Source organism: Taeniopygia guttata, chromosome 3 (genome assembly GCF_048771995.1).
Source record: "Taeniopygia guttata chromosome 3, bTaeGut7.mat, whole genome shotgun sequence".
Lineage (NCBI taxonomy): Eukaryota > Metazoa > Chordata > Aves > Passeriformes > Estrildidae > Taeniopygia > Taeniopygia guttata.
Genome location: NC_133027.1, coordinates 3,631,208 through 3,648,144, shown reverse-complemented (window position 1 = coordinate 3,648,144; position 16,937 = coordinate 3,631,208). Strand labels below are relative to the sequence as shown.

Below are 16,937 nucleotides of genomic sequence, written 5' to 3'. Positions count from 1 at the left end.
TTGCAGTGCTCCACTCTCCCACTCTTTTTGGGTCAAATCCATAAGAGACAAAGCAAGGCAATATTTTAGAAACACCATCAGTGCTTCTGTGGCACCACACACCCAAACTGCACACCGAACACACAGACAGACCAATGCTCCCACCCCTGCAGCCTCCCGTGAGTCCCCAGCCCACTGCATCCAACACTCAGCCACAGGCTGAGCCTCTCCCAGCAATTTTGGCTCCGAGCAGCCAAAGTGGGAGTGAGAAGAGGGCAGGGGGCTGGGGGGGAAGGGTGTAAATTGCTCACGGAGGATGCTATCACGTCAAACGCACTGTTTACAAGCTGCTGCCAGGTTATTGAAGATCAGAGAGTCGCTGGCTCTAAACACAGCTACTCCTGGAGTGCAGCGTGTCGGGGCTGGTTGATACATGTCCCCCCGCTGCCCTTGGGGTGACCCTTGAGACCCTGGAGTTATCAGGGGGAAGCGACCATGCGGTGGGGCTGGAGGACCACCTACAGTGCGAGGGGAGCCGTGGGGAGATGCTGCACAGCCCAAGGGGAGGAGATCTGGAGATACAGAGGGCTCCTGGCCCATAGAGAGCCAGGGCTGGGGACATACAGGGGCATCTAAACACCTGGAATAAACATTTGCCAGTCCATGGATGGCAGAGGTGGCCTTTTTCCAGCCTGGGTTGATCAACATCCTCTGTGGTGTTGGCCCATGCAGAGAGGTGGCTCTGTCCACCAGGTGAAAACCAGCGCTGGTAATTCCAGGCAAATTTGTGTTTATTGGTTGAATCTGTGGTATTAAATTCAGCCCAGTCAGGAATCTGCTCATCTGCACTGCTAAACTCTTCACCTGTTCCTCCCAGAAACTATTAAAAATCCAAACAATCCCTGGGCATCAGACTGGAGGCAGCACGCATCAATAACAACTCCCAAAATATATTTTGGATCTGTCCACACTGTTTTGGATGGTTGACAGTTAAATGGCATAGACATGGCCAGAGCAGACCAACTGGCCTCAGGACCAGGGGAAAGAACTGGAGATTTTTTGTTTATGAGCACAGCTGTACTGAGTAGGTGCCAAAGTTTAAGGTACTGAAGAGTCAACAGTACCTTGTTCTGCCAGAGCAGGCCTGGCAGTGTTTGTTCTGCCAAAGGAAGGCCCCTGAGGTCCTTGTTTGAAGATGACAAAGTCTAGAGCAGTTGTTCCTTTCCAGGGAGGCTGGAACTGGATGATCTTTAGGATGTCTTCCAACCCAAACCATTCTGTGATTCTGTGATTTTGTGAAAGTTGGTCAGATGCAGATGGGAGAGGCAAGGTGTGATATTAATTTCTGATCTCCTGGATGAGACAGACCAGTTGTTCTGGAGGTTTGATCTGGGTAAGAAACCAGGGGTAAAACCTCTCATGTGCACCAGTTCAGGACAGCTGAAGATCCCCCTGCTTGCCAGAGCACAATCCCCAGTCAAGGCTTATCCCTGTGGCTTGGAGGCTCCCTGTAGTTATGGAGCCATTTAGGCTGGAAAAGCCCTCTGGCATCCCCAAGTCCAACCACCCCCCAGCACTGCCAAGGCCACTCAGCCATGTCCCCAAGTGCCACATCCACACTTCATCCCTCCAGGAATGGTGATTCAGCCACTGCCCTGGGCAGGCTGTTACCTCATTTCCAGTGGTGTCCTCGCTGCCAGACCTCAATATGGTTTAAACTCCCATTTTTGATCATGATTCTGAGCAGCCCCAGTCCATGGCAGTGGGATGACCACAGACAATTCCCACCACCCTGCCACAGCTGCCTTTCCACTGTCTCCACCCTGTGGCTTCAGCCTACCCTTAAAAGAAAAGAGGAAAGATAAGGTCAGAAAGAATATTCAGGTGAGGATGAGTTAAATATACATTTGAAAGGCTGAGGGGAATCTCCTGCTATCACAGAGACAATGATGGCCAGTAAAACGTCTGGCTCTGGTACAATCAGGTGACATCTGGCATTTAGAGGATGGCACAGGGATTGGTGACTCCAGGGAGATGTTCCTTCCTCCTGCTTTGCTGGCAGAGGCCTGTAGCTCAGGTTTAAGGCAAGAGGACAAGCTGGCTGCGAATTCTTTTCTTGTGACCACGAGGATGGCAAGGCCATCCTCATCTCCAAGGGGAGTCAGAGCTGGAGCTCCTGTTGCCAGCTCCCAGAGCAGCTGGCTATGCCTTCTCTCCAACACTGGATAAACTGCTAATTTTAGCTTGGAGTGACCTTGGACAGATGAAGGGAGGAGGAAACCCTGGAGAAAGGAGGCCTGGAAGCATCCTAGGAAAGGAGAACCCTTGGCAGCTCACAGCCTGTCTGCAGTGGTGGGCAATCCCAAATGTCATGTGGGCATGAGCCCTGGGAGAGCAGAACTAGGAAATCAGTGATTGAGAGACTTTCCAAGCCAGGGATGGTGTTGTAACACCGGGCTCAGCCCCCTGAGGGATGAGCAATCCTCCAGAAACGGCTCCAGCCCTCTGCCTGCAAACCAACACAAACCTCTTTGGTTTGTGAAGAAGGAAAATGCTTCCCTTGAGCCCTGTTATCCCTGTAGGGTTTTCCTGGCTGCTGGCAGAGATGGAATGTTGCCCTGAGCAGCCAGTGGGGATGGAGAGGACTCTTCTTGGGCTGATTTGTTGCAGATTCTGTCTCTGCTTCCCACCAGGAACACATCTGTGCCATCTGCCACCCTCACAGCCTGGCTGTGACACACAGATCCAGCTTCTCCTTGGTTAGGGGTGCTCAGGGATGACCACAAATGCTTTTCAGAGCCAGCCTGGAGTGTCACCAGCCTTGGGGATGCTCAGAACCACCTTGGAGAAGCAAGCTCAGTGAATTCTCCCTTGGCACTGGGCTACTGAGCAGCCTGGCCAGGGAGGGGGCCCTCCTGGAAAAAGTGGTCATTGTTCCCTTCGGTGGAGCAGCTCAGCGACCAGAGCCCAGCCTGGCAGGACATTGGTGCCCTTGTTTGCTCTGCAGTGTTTGCCAGGGAGTGTTTACCCCGCTGTGTGTGGGTGGAGGTAAAACAGAGCGAGGTGAGGGCTCCTCACCACCTCCCTTCCCCAGCAGCCTCAATTTGCAGTGCCAGCAAGGCAAGCTCCAGGCAGCCTGTTCTGCACAGAGCAGGTGGAGACACCTGGATCCTCCCTTTATCCCCTTGGGAGAGATCCTGAGCTCCTGGAATGTGGCAGTGTGTGTGTGGCTGTGCCTGCCAGCGCTGTCCTGCTCCAAACAAGAGCCCAGCATGGGATGGCATTGAAATAAAATCCCATTTCCCAGGACATGGGACAACGGCTTTAAGCTGAAGGAGGATATATTTCAATTAGGTATAAGGAAGAAACTCTTGTCTGTGAAGAAGTTGTGGCTGCTCCTGGATCCCTGGAAGTGTCCAAGGCCAGGCTGGATGGGGCTTGGAGCAAACTGCGATAATGGAATGTGTCCCTGTCCATAGCAGGGGTTGGATCTAGATGAAATTTAAGGTTTCTTCTATCCCAAAGCATTCTGTGATTCCATGGCAGCTTTGCTCTTGTTTTACCCCAGCTGACCAAGCCCATCTTGCAGCTGCAGGGTCCAGCTGCAGAGGGAGTGGTGCTCTGCTGAATTTTTTATTAGATATGAGAAAATCCACGCTGCTGAGAGTGCCTGGGTTCTGAGGAAAGCTGGAGCTCACACCTTACCAGTCAGACAGCAGAAAAACCACCCAGTGCTGCAGCTCCCCACAGCCCTGCCCTCTCACTGCTTTTCCTTTGCTGTCCCTCCCTCTCCCTCCCCTCTCCCCTCAGCACCTGCTGATTTTTCCATGCCAATCTCCCCCCCTGGCTCCAAGTTTCCAGATGCACTCCCCACTTTGCCAAGATGTCACCGTGCACAGCCATTGCTCAGCAAAGGTTTTACACTGCAGCCACAGGTTATTTCTACATCTGCAAGTTGAAGAACTGAGAAATACCACAAAAACCTTCTTTCCAAAGCCTCAAACCACTTGCAAACAGGGTGTTAATGACAACGAACTCAGCACAAGACTAGATATTACCCACAGAGATGAAATTTCAGACAGAAGATGGGGATGCAGTAACAGGACCAAGGCTGCACAGGAAAGCAAAGACCAACAATGGAAGACTGAATCTTTCACTGTGAGAGTTGGAAAGACCATTCCAGGGGCACACAGGGAAGAAATGAAAGGATTATCTTGGATATTATGCAGGATACACATCACTTGACAATCTTTTTAATCCTTGTCTGAGCCATTCAGGGGTTCACACTCTGTCTGTGGCAGGAATTGATTCATATCTTGTGAAATACCTTTGCACAACCCTACAAGTTTTTCTTGGGCAGGTTGAATTTGAGAGCCTGGATCACTTTTATCACCTTTTTCCTATTCCAAGACTCCCCTGTGAGCCTCTGGCTGGAGCTCACCCATGCGAAGAGACACCTCTTAGGCTGCCAGGTTGGTATGGGGTTTTTCCAGAGCTTTCTGATGGCATTGGAGAGGCTCAGCTTGGTGGCACAGCCCCAGCCTGCACCCCAAAGCAAGGGAAGAGTTTCCAGTGGCTTCATGGAGGAGATTACGGAGCCAGGGAACAAATTTAATGTGATTGTTCAGCAGGAACAAAAAGGACCATGGTGTCCAGCGCAGAGGAAGCTCAGCTCACAGCCTCTTGTTATGTTCGTCCTGGGCTTGGCCACGTGCTGCAGCTGGCCATAAAAATATCCATTTCCTTTCTAATTTGAGCCACAACACTTGACACTTTGGCCTTGGGCAATAATGCAATGTACAAGTGCTCAGCAGACACCCTGCAGCCCTTCTTCCTGCTTTGCTCCAGCACAAATAATCCACAGTAGTCACTTCAATAAAATATTAGCAGCCAAGCAGTCAAATAGCTTTCATCTGTATTTATTTCCTGACTATCATCTCATTAACTGGAATCTGCTGTCTCTGCATGGAGTTCCTGGTATCTGGGAGAGACTAAGCTGGAGTTCAAACAAGGGGAAAGACTTTTCCTTCAACTCCAATGAAGTTATTGAATAAATGGCTTTTTCCCCCTGTGGTTTAAAAGGGGGTTTGTGTAGCACAAACAAAAACCACGAAGGAACTGGGCCGAGACTGATAAATCTTGAATTGTTTCTAGGATTGCTAGCCTTGAGTTCATAGGGTTCAGGTTGGGAGGATGGAGATCTTTTCTACAGCCCAAGGTTTTCCACTCAGTTCCAGTGCAGTTCTAGAGGGGTGCAGATCTCCCATAGACCTCCATCCATCATCCTTATGGAAAAATCCCAGACACCATAGGGTTTCTGCACTAGACCTAGCATTTCTGAGACTGGGTCATCTCAGCCACTTCCCTTCTTTCTCAGTCTGGGAGATCATTTATTGTTATTAAATCCTCTTTTCCCCCTCAGGGGGACAACTCCTTTTTCTCCCAGGCTCTTGTGCAGCAGCGCCATGAACAGGTAATTCTGCATCATGGCTTGGGCTTGGTTGGGTGCTTTTTCATAGAATAGATTCATAGAATCCTCCTTCTAAAAAATCATCTTCTTTATATCTTAAATCTACCCTATTTTATTTTTAAAAAAATCACCTCTCGTTCCATCACAAGAGATCCTGGTAAAAGGTCTATCCCTATCTTTCTTACAAACCTCATCTGAATTTTTTGAGGTATACCAGAGATTTCTCTTTCCGTCTCTGCTGTTTCTTTCCCATAGCATCCCTTTTCCACTGTGAAATGCACCCTCTACAGCTGGACTCAAAATCTGCTTCATGGAGGGGAAAACAGCAGATGAAACACCCTGGGGAGATGCTTCTGGGGTGTTCCCCCATGCCCCAGCCTGGAGCTCACTCCTGTGGTCCTCACTCTCCTCCCAGTGAAATTCCTGACTGGAGACCAGCCTGAAGCCTCTTGTGGGCATTCCCCCGGGGCTGGAGATTCACCAAAAACCAGGGAAATGTCATTTTAACCCTCCCGGGTCTGGTGCGGAGCCGCACCTGCCATGCTGCTGCATCAGGAGCTTGTGCAGCGAAGGCTCAGCCAAGCGAGGAAGGGTTTTATTTCTGAAGTTTTTTTTTTTTTTTTTTTTTTTTTTACGTGAGTTTTTGCTTCCCAAGAACAGTCCAGATTCGCTGGGAAGGAGGGACATCTCGCGGCCACACCACGAACATCTCTCCTCGGGCATCCCCCCATTCCCTCCCCGGGTACCACCTCAGCATCCCCCGCTCTGCCCGGGGGATGTTCGCTCACACCCTGACGCCTCAATAAAGAAGTGGGAAATCCTCGTATCCAGTTTTTTATTACTGACTCGAGGCAGAGCTGGGGCATCACCCGGAACGCTCCAGAGCTGGCGTGGCCCAAGCAGGTGCGGACAGGACACGCTCCCACCCCTCCCGCGGCACGGAGGGGGTGTAGGATCGCCAGCAGAGTGGGGCAGTGATTCCTCACCCCTACACCACCACCCTGGCTCCATCTTCTTGCGGGGCTGAGAGGCTTTTCTCTATCCAGTTGGGTCACGAAGGAGTTTTCTGTCCTTCGTGCCAGAGGTGATGCCTGCCAGGTGGGCACAGCCCTCCGAGGCGGACGAGGCAGGAGCTGTGCCACCTCTCAGCCACCTCTTCAGTCTTTGAGACAACCACAGAGCCGGCAGCATCCTTCTCCTTCAAGTCTCTCCTCATTCCCCATCTCCACGCGCGGACAGGAGAAAGGGACACGCCGGCCCCGAGGTACCACCGGGTGGTGGCTGTCCTGCAGAGCTGTCCCCAGGAGCTGTCCCCAGGAGCTGGCGGCTCACTGCTGCGGCTCGGGCTCGTACTGCTTCTCCGTGGAGGTGTAGAAGTCCTCGAGCACCGACTGCAGGTATTCGAAGGTGGGGCGCTCCTCGGGGATGCTGCGCCAGCACTTGAGGATGATGCTGTAGAGCTCCCCGGGACACGACTCCGGGCAGGGCATGCGGTAACCCCGCTCCAGGTTGCGAATCACCTCGGGGTTGGTCATTCCTGGGGGGAACACAGCCCAGCAGCAGTTATTCAGCACCCGGGGGGGAAGGTGAGTGCTCCCCGAGGATCACACCCGGGCAGGGCTGGAGGGGCTGCGGTGGTTTCTGTGTTTGGGATTCGTCCCTTCCTCAGGGTTGTGCTTCCCCTCCATCCCTCTGTCGTCTCCTTGATTCCCCTCTCTAAGTTGGGCTTTGCACAGGTATAACTGAGGGAAGGAAAGGCAGCTTGTGGCAAGAGAGACATTGAGGGGCTGGAGAGTGTCCAGGGAAGAGAATGGAGCTTGGGAAGGAGCTAGAGCAGCAGGAGAGGCTGAGGGATCTTGAAAGGGACTCAGCCTGGAGAAAAGGAGGCTCAGGGGGGACCTTGTGGCTCTGCACAACTCCTGACAGGAGGGGACAGCCAGGGAGGTCAGGCTCTTCTCTCAGATAACGAGAGGAAATGGTCTCAGGTTGTACCAAGGGACATTTTGATCAGGTATTAAAAACAATTTCTTCATGGAAAGGGCTGTCCAGCCCTGACACAGCTGCCCAGAGCAGTTGTGGAATCCCCATCCCTGGAGGGATCTACCAGACATGTAAATGTGGCACTTGGGGATATGGGGCAGTGGTGGACTTGGCAGTGCTGGGCTAATTCCATTTTGAGGCCCTTTGGAACTTAAACAATTCTGTGATTCTAAGACAGCTGTGTGTGTCTGGGCACACCTCAGTCAGTGTCCCCAAGTCTGGAGCAGCACTGGGTGCTTGGAAGTTCCTGGACACTCATCCTGCATTCCCAGCACCCTGCACCTGATAAGGGATCCTGTACCCAGATAAGGGATCCTGTACCTGGATAAGGGATCCTGTACCTGGATAAGGAATCCTATACTTGGATAAGGGATTCTGTACCTGGATAAATAATCCTGTACCCTGATAAGGGATCCTGTACCTGGATAAGGGATCCTGTACCTCATAAGGGATCCTGTACCCTGATAAGGGATCCTGTACCTGATAAGGAATCCTGTACCTGGATAAGGGATCCTATACCTGGATAAGGGATCCTGTACCTGGATAAGGGATACTGTACCTGGATAAATAATCCTGTACCCTGTTAAGGGATCCTGTACCTGGATAAGGGATCCTGTACCCGGATAAGGGATCCTGTACCAGGATAAGGGGTCCTGTACCAGGATAAGGGATCCTGTACCTGGATAAGGGATCCTGTACATGGATAAAGAATCCTATACCTGGATAAGGAATCCTGCCAAAGGTGATGATCTCTGTCAGGAGGATCCCGAATGACCACACATCAGATTTGATGGTGAAAACCCCATAGTTAATGGCCTCTGGAGCTGTCCATTTGATGGGAAATTTGGCACCTGTCCCAAAAGAAACAAAGGGAAATAATTCCTGGAGTTAGAGCATCTCCCTCACCTGTCACAGGCACAAGAATTCCCCAAATCCCTGGCTCCTTTGGGCTCTTGATTATGATTTTGTGGTTCTTCCTAGGAGAGGGGCTCCAGCCCTTTGATTATCTGCACGTCCTCCTCTGGACCTGCTCCATCCCAGATTTGGATGGAATATTCAAAACCAATTTGGCAGATTTATTATGGGACAACAACTGTAGGATTTTATTCTGTATAAAACTTCTTTGGCTTTTGCCAAGAAAAATTGGATCAGGTGATCCTTGAGGTCTCCTTTCAACCTGACACTCTGTGATTCTGTGAAATCACTTGTTAGAAGGGGGCTGTTTCAGCAAAAGTGCATAAATATTACAGCAAATATAAATTCCCCAGTCATTTAAGCTGCATAGGTTTATTAAAACAAAAATAAACCCTGTTTTACTTTGTCCACCAAGTTCTTGCTTAACCCACTGTGGACAGCAATGACCATAAGGTTGCAATCTCAGTTTAGCTAAGGAAAAAGAAATAACCAACAGCAAAACCACCTTGATAAGTGGGAACTGATCATGTGACACTGCAAAGGAAACCACATTTTTATTTATATACATCCTCACAGGACTGAAAATCCAACTGCAGGGTGTGAAATAAGCGCCTCAGTTGTCACACATCTCACTCTGAGTGACAAAGCTGGGACATGCAATATATTAAGTGAGAATTGTTCAAAGCAGATAGAGGGGAGGTGTTATTCCAGAGCAAAGGCAGCTGGAAAAATGCTGATGGGAGCTGCTTTCCGCTGGAAAAGCATCTCCTTTGGTTATTAACAGAATTATACTGATTTCACAAAAGCTTCTCTTAAGGATAAAACTGCCTTAAAAATTTGCAGCAAAGTCAAAATTCCCCTTCATGGCAGTTTCTGGATTGCATTTGGGATCTTTTACTACACTGAAAGAGTTTTGCATGTTGATTGGGTATAATTTGTATCAAAAAGTATTTTGGGGACAGGACATTGAAAGAAATGTTTCTTATCTCATTAAACAAGCCCACAAAAACGATTATGTTTCCTTTCCTCAGAGTATATTTTAAGGTAATTTTATCTCATCCTGAATCTAGAAGAGGACAGATTTCCAAAATTTGAAATTTTTCTGGTAAGTTCCATTTACACCTGACTGAATTGTTTTATTTCAGTCACTTCTGCTGCTTTCCCTGATGCTCTGTAGAGCCCCTCTGCAATCTGAATGATTTGATCTCATGCCTGACCTCGAGTCAGAGCTCAGTACAGGGATGATCTCAGAAGGCTTTTCCAAACTAAATGATTCCATGATTTATTGTTTTCTAAGTAGCCCCTTTGCTGTGGAAGGGACCTGATGTGGTCAGGGCTGGGTTTGCCTGGCACACCTGGAAGCTGCTGCTGGATCCAGATTTGTGGCTCCAGCTCTGCTATTTCCTTCCCTCTGGACTGAATCCCTGGGAAAACCTGGCCACAGGAAGCAGCCTTCATTATCAGAGGTAGAATTTCTCCAGCAAACACTTGGAGGGGCAGCAGGACTCCCCCAAACAGAACCAAAAGAGTTTTTTTTCCCACTTCCCTCTGAAAACTAGTTGGTTTTACAGTCCCCAAGCCACGGATGTTTGGGTGTTTCTGCCCTGTGCCTGATGCCAGCCTGGTGTCCTGGCATTCCTGGGGGTGGGAGATAAGGGCAGTGCTGGGAAGGGCACCCACCTTCCTGTGCCAGGTACTCGTTCTCGATGAGCCTGGCCAGGCCGAAATCGGCGATTTTGCAGCACAGCGTCTCCGAGACGAGGATGTTGGCGGCCCTCAGGTCCCGGTGGATGAAGTTCATGCGCTCGATGTAGGCCATGCCCTCTGCCACCTGGGAGGGGAGGAAGAGCCCATCTTCATCATCACCTCCCCATGGTATCTTGGCAGGTTTTCACCCTCTTTTGCAAAGCACAGCGTTTTTACGTGATCTCTGCGTGATCGTAGATGTGCCTACGCTGCCCACGGATGGATGGATGGCCAGGTGGATCAGCAGACAGGTAAATAAATAGATATTGCACCTATACAGGTGCAAATATTCAGCTTTACCATCCTGAGCAGCCAAGTGAAGCAGAGCAGAAGCGCCACTCTCTGTTTTGCTCAGAAGTCACAGCCCTGAGTCGTGTCTGCACATCACTGGATTCCCAGTTTCTGCCACAAATTCCTTCTCTCCATTGGGTATTTTAGTAATAAACATTCCAGGTTAAGTATGTGAATTAAGAAAAGAAAAAAAAAAAACCGCACAAAAGTCAAACTAACAAATCATAGAACTATACAGTGGTTGGAAGGGACCTTAGGACATTGAAGATCCTCTCATTCCAACCTTCTGCCATGGGCAGGGACATCTTTCACTATCCCAGGTAGCTCCAAACCCCATTCTGTGGGAATCCAGGGCTTCCCTCTGGCTGCCCTGGCAGGTCTGGGACCCTGGCAGGGGTCAGGAACCCCCCTGGCCAGAGCCCCCAGAGACACTGTCTGTGATCTCTGCCTATGGAGAGGAGTTTTCAATCTTACAGGATGAATTACAAGCTTTGAGTGTTTGATAAGAGTAATAATTAAATGTGACACGGGTGCAAAAGTAAAATTTTAGGATTCTAGATTAGGGGTTCAGAGGGGACAAGATGGAGGAAATTGGGTGTGTCTTGTCCTTTTCCTCCTTCTTCATGCCCTCCATGTTTCACTGTGGTGTTGGCATTTTTCTGTTGGTTTAGGCTGGGGACACACTGTTCAACATAGATGACAGATATTGGCACGTTATTGTAAATCCAGCACAGGTAGTTTGTGGTATTTAATGTTTGTACCATCCCACTGAGGGCAGAGCCCCACACGCTGCCCTGCAGGACAGAGCTGCGGCAGGGCAGCAGAACATGTTAGAGATAAACAGAATAAACAACCTTGAAACCAGCACAGACCAATTATGTCTTCTTCTTTGGCAACGGGGCAGAAAGACAGAGACTTTCTACAATCTCGGAATCACCAATACACACAGATTCCAACACCATCCAACCTGGCTTTGGACATTTCCAAGGATCCAGGGGCAGCCACAGCTTCTCTGAGCAACCTGTGCAACCTGTGCCTCCCCACCCTCACAGTAAAGAATTTATTCCTAAAATCTAATTGAGGCACCTGGTGTGTGATGAGCCTCTATCAATGACAGCAGCAGTATTTATTTCATTGATGAGTGCTGGGGGTTGAAAAGGGAGATTGATAGAAGGCAGAGATTGCCAGGTTGAGTCTCAGAGTTGGACTGGGCATTTATGGGGGAGGTGAATGGACGTGTGCAGCCTCTGCTATCAAGGGGTAGCGCCCATTAAAGCTTTTAAGTGCCTGTGGGTGAGGAAAGAGCAATTTTCCACTCCATGCAGATTCACATGAGCCTCTGCACTCACATGTGGTTTCGAACAGGATACTCACACGTATTTCCAATGCTGCATTTCTAACCTGTGTCAACACCCCTCTAGTGCAAGGGCTGGTTTCTGCAGTGGAAAATGGAAAAACTGATGTAATTTCCTGTCCTGATGTTAATGAGATAGGACCTGGTTGCTTGGCCTGTTCCAGCTCAGAGTGTTTTCAAGCTGACCACAGGATCGAGTGCATCAGCCCAGGCTGCTCTAATTTTAACTCACATGAATGTCATTGAGTAAAAAATTGTGCTCGAGAACATTGGGTTCCTGTTGAGCTGGGATGTCACCCCAACACCATAGATAAGCAGATTGCAAAATAGCTCCATAGACTGCCCTTTCCTCCTGCTGCTCCTCCCAGAGATACCCAGGGAATGTTTGAGTCCCTGCCCTGGGGAGGTGGTGCTGGGCTGGGAGAGGGAAGGATGAAAGTTGTTCTGCCAGTTGATGTCAATACCTCAGGGATGGGTAAAATCCTTCCTAGCCCATGCTGAGGATGATTTCTGTGGGTTTTGCATGATTGGGGTGTGGGGTTTGGTCTGTGTTCAATTATCCTGGTCCTGCTGTGTGGTGCAGTTTGCCCAGAGAAGCTGTGGCTGCCCCACCCCTGGCAGTGTCCAAGGCCAGGCTGGATGGGGCTTGGAGCAACCTGGGATAGAGGAATGTGTCCCTGCCCATGGCAGGAGGGTGGAATGAGATGATTTTTCAGGTCCTTCCAACCCAACCCATTCCATGATTCCATAATTCTGTAACATTGACCAAAATCTTTGCTCTGAGTCCCCCAGAGATTGCTCTGGCCCTGCACAGAAATGCATCTTGCCAATTTCTGGGGAATGCTCCCACTAACCCCAAGGGATCTGTAATATGGATTAAGTGGAACAAGGAATTAATTAATTAATTAATTATGGAATTAATAAATTCCTTATCCTCAGGAATTTAACACAAGCCACAGCCTGTAATTTTCAAGAGAGGGAATGAAACAATGAAAGATGGAGGGAGGGAAGTGGAGATTTCAGGAGAGGAGGGAAGGAGGGAAGTAATTAAGTCAAATACCCTAAACAGGGAGCATGCATTTGTCTCTGTAACATCTCACAGACAACGATGAAGCTGCAGATGTGGAAAATCTATCAGTAGTGAAAAGGGAAGGAACAGAAAGAGGTTCCTCTGCACCCCTATGGAAAGTTCAAAGTAAAAATGACAGAAGGTGGCACTGCTTTAAAGCATTTAAATATTTTCATTCTGATTAAAGCAAGAATGAAAGTATTTCACTATCATAAAACATCCCCTCAAATATTAAGATTTTTCCAGTTGTTAATTTATTAGAAAGCAGCTCTATATCAGGGCTGGAACCAGCAAACTTTGCACATTGTTTCCTCAAGTCCACTTTAACAAGAGAATCTGAGTGATTTTATGGATAATTCCCATATTCAGCCTGATGCTTCACGGTATTTTTTTTTTTTTTTGCCAATCTTTCTTAATTAGCCTAACTGTGCTCTGGATGAGCCAAATTCTGTCAGCAGCTGTCTAGGACCAAAGTGCAGTAATTTAGCCATTCTCATTCTTCATGTGGTTTCCCTAATTTTGCTCTATTTGTGTTTAGATGCATTTCTGAACTAAAATTTTAAGCTGCAGCTACAGCTATGAAGATTTGCAGCCTGAGGATGCTTAAAGGTTAAAATTTTGTTTTCCTAAAGAGCAATATTCCCAGATTTGAGGATCAGAACATCCTTTATGCCTCATCATCAGAATGGCAGGACTGCTGCTCCTGCATTGGAAGTCTCTTTGTTGAGCTTTTTCTCCTTTTTTGGTAAAAAGAAAATCAAATTTTCCCTGCTCAGCAAGGAAGAAAAGCAAAATAAATAAAATCAGACCTAAACAAATCCAACCACCGCCCAAAAAACCCCTAAACTCCAGATCTCTAGCCCTGCACTACGCTGTCAGAGGGTTGCCCTAAGGACAGACCTGATATGCACATGGACCAGAAGGATGAGGAGGATCCCTAAGAAAACACACCAGGAGGAGCTGTTTTCCTCCAGGAAATCTTTTCTCTGACTGACTTAAGACTTGCAGGAATTTCACTGAGTTATAAAAGCTCTTGGATCCTTTTCCCACCAACTGTTCACTGACCTGAGCAGAGATATCAATGAGTTTGGGGAGATTCAGTTGGCTCCCTTCTTCTGTCTTCAGGAAATCCAGCAAACACCCTGCAGGAGAGGAGAGGCTGCTGTCACTCTTCTGAATAAGTTATAATTTTGTTTTCCCTGCTGCTTCTCTGAATATATACGACAAATCTGCCTCCATCCTAAGGGAAATCTGAGGAGCCAGAATGGGTGTCCACTGCAGCATCTCCCATTAGGAAAGCTCCCAAACAGACCAAATTCCCCTCTGTTTTGCACAGCTCTGTTACAAACTGCTGGGCATTCATAATTTAAACTTATAAACAAGAGGGGCAAAAGAAAGGACAATTTCACCATGAAGGGAGTAAAAACCTGAAACAAACTTCCAGTGAGAACAGTGGAGAGGAGAACTTTAAATACCCTTCAAATGGAGTTTCCCCACCATTTTTTCATCACCCAGAGCCTCTTTCTGTATTAGAATCAAACTTTTGGGTCACTTGCTTGCAGATTTGGTACAACCCCTCCTGTCCACCCTCATTCTGCATGGTTGCACTGGCCAGAACACCAAAGTGGCTCTGCAGAAGCCCAGCACAGAGCTCCAGGAGGGTTTTTACCATTGGCCATGTACTCTGTCACGATGTAGATGGGCTGCTTGGTGACCACGGCGTACAGCCGGACCAGTTTGTTGTGCTGCAGCTTCTTCATCAGGTTTGCCTCTGCCAGGAAGGCGTCAGGGTCCATGCTGCCCTCCTTCATGGTCTTCACAGCCACCTTGATGTTGTTCTTGTAGTAGCCTGAAGGGAGATTATGGTGTTTTGAGGAATTTTGGGCTCTCTGCAGGCTCTATGGGGTTGTGTAATAAGGAGCAGAAAACCACAGGAACAGCTTGAATCCCTCATAAAGGAACATGTGGTAAATCCCAGTGCCAGCAGGTGTGAGAGGAGAGGGGACGCTCATGTCACAGCTGTCAATCCATGAGGCAGCATCAGGGATCGTCCCTGCAGTGAGCCCATCCTCACACAGCCCTCCCAGACCCTTTCTGGGCTAAACCCCTGGGACCTCCCACCAGCTGGGCTCTCAAACCATCTAAATGCCATCCAAAAAGGCAGGACCGAGCAGTCAGCACATGAACTCAGCCTGGTCCTGTCCACAGTCTCCATTTCCAAGGCAACCAGCAGCCACAAAGAGGGTGGCAAAGGAAGCTGAGCTCCCCCCACTTCCTCTCCTGCTGATTAGCAGTAGGCAGGAGGGCATCAGGAGGCAGTGGGGATGGAGATCTGGGCTAAAAAGTGGAACAGAGAGGCAGAAAAAGTGGGAAATTGTCACCCAGGTACCCTACTGGGTGTGACTTGGGATCACTGGCATCACTACAGTTGTGCCCAGCATTCCCAGGATTCCCAGGAAGAATGAGTGCATATCCCAAGAGATGAGTAAATAGTGACTTCAACACCCATCCCCTGTGAAACCCTTGCTCAACCACTGATCTCTGCAAACATGAGCTGTCCAGTCCTTCCCAGGAATCCTGCAGCTACTTCTGTGTGTGACCTATACATTTGTGTTTGTCCATAAGGACCCCCGAAACAGGCTCGCCTTAGGGAAATAAAAAAGCTTTCCATCTCCTCTCTTTAGGCTTTTTTCCCCCTGGAATGGAGGGATTTCCACTTACCCATCCACACTTCCCCAAACTGCCCACTGCCCAGCTTCTTCACGAGCTTCAGGGCCTCCCGAGGGATCTCCCACTCGTCTTTGGCCCAGGGTCTCTGGGGAACCAGGGATGTGCAGGGAGCTGTGAGGCGCTGGCACAGCCCATCCCCTCTCTCTGGATGAGGACAAAGCACAGGACAGTTCAGTGGGATGGCAGAGAAAACCTCCTCCTCCACCCCACATGTCGGAAAAATCAACCCATGGAAACCTCCACAACCACACAGGGAAGTGGTGGAGTGCCCAGCCCTGGAGGGATTTAAAATCCATGTGGATGTGACACTTGGGGACATGGGTTAGTGGTGGCCTTGGCAGTTCGGGGGAGCAGTTGGATTTAGTGGTCTTTGAGGGCTTTTCCAACATTTATAATTCTATGATTTCATGAAAAGTTTCAGCCACAGGGATCGAGGCACCCAGAATGGTCCCAATCAAAGGGGAAAGCTCAAAGGGAGCAATAGAGGAGCAAATTATCCTGTCCAGTTATTCCAAACCCTGCTTCCCATGCATCCCTCCTGCATATCCTGACAACATTCACCTCTTTCCTTTCCTGATGGGAGACACTCCCTGACTTTAGGGCTGGGGGCAGAGCTCACCCTTGCAATTCCCTAAGATGGAAACCAGGTTCTGGTTGTAGGTTCACACCTGCCCCGTGTGAGCGGGAGGAGCAGCTGTGCTGCCTCCCAAGCGTGTCCTCCCTCTGTCCCCACTCTCTTCAGGGACACAAATCCAAGAGGGAAGGCACACAACTCACGGCTGTAATGATGGATGAGCTCTGGCAGGCTGGAGAAAGTCATCCTGGGGGAGATGTAGTACCCCCCTCCGTCCAGGGAGCGGATCCTGTAGTGTTTGATGATGTCCCCGTGAGCGGAGCTGTTGTCCCTCACGGACAGGGAATAAGCGTCTGGAGAAGGAGCAGAAGCAGCTGTGAGGACAAACTGCAGCCCAGCCAGGGACCAGCAGCCTCCTCTTTCCATGGCTGTCAACAGCTCCAAACCAGCCCTGGATGATGCTTTTCTAGGACAAATCCCCCAGAATTTACAGCTTTCCTGTCTCCAAGGCAAGGGGAAAGGATAAAAGTTCATCAAAGCTTAATGATCCAGTCCAGGCTTCCTGGAGTAACACCTGGCTGTGCTGTGGCCTACAGCCCTGTGGAAGCACTGTGGGGATCAGCAGCACCTCTCCAGGCAGAGCAGTCAGATGTTCCCCAGGTCAGGATGGTCTTTCCACAGCTCCATATTCCCACCTGAGCTCTGTTAACCTCAGCATCATGAAATCAGAATGGTTTAGGCTGGAAAGAACCTTAAATTTCATCCAGTC

General features: G+C 49.3%; 1 protein-coding gene across 2 annotated transcripts in view; it reads right to left on the bottom strand.

Moving 5' to 3' along the window:
* Positions 1 to 6,267: 6,267 nt before the first annotated feature.
* Positions 6,268 to 16,937, bottom strand: part of BLK (BLK proto-oncogene, Src family tyrosine kinase) — a 45,069-nt gene continuing 34,399 nt past the window's right edge. For both annotated transcript variants that reach the window (XM_030269889.4, XM_030269890.4), the window contains exons 7-13: positions 16,372 to 16,521; positions 15,586 to 15,738; positions 14,534 to 14,713; positions 13,930 to 14,006; positions 10,085 to 10,235; positions 8,209 to 8,340; positions 6,268 to 6,986 (exon numbers count right to left, since the gene is read on the bottom strand). In XM_030269889.4, the coding sequence (XP_030125749.4) occupies positions 6,778 to 6,986; positions 8,209 to 8,340; positions 10,085 to 10,235; positions 13,930 to 14,006; positions 14,534 to 14,713; positions 15,586 to 15,738; positions 16,372 to 16,521 (1,052 nt within the window). In that variant the 3' untranslated portion in view covers positions 6,268 to 6,777. The remainder of the gene's footprint in view (positions 6,987 to 8,208; positions 8,341 to 10,084; positions 10,236 to 13,929; positions 14,007 to 14,533; positions 14,714 to 15,585; positions 15,739 to 16,371; positions 16,522 to 16,937) is intronic.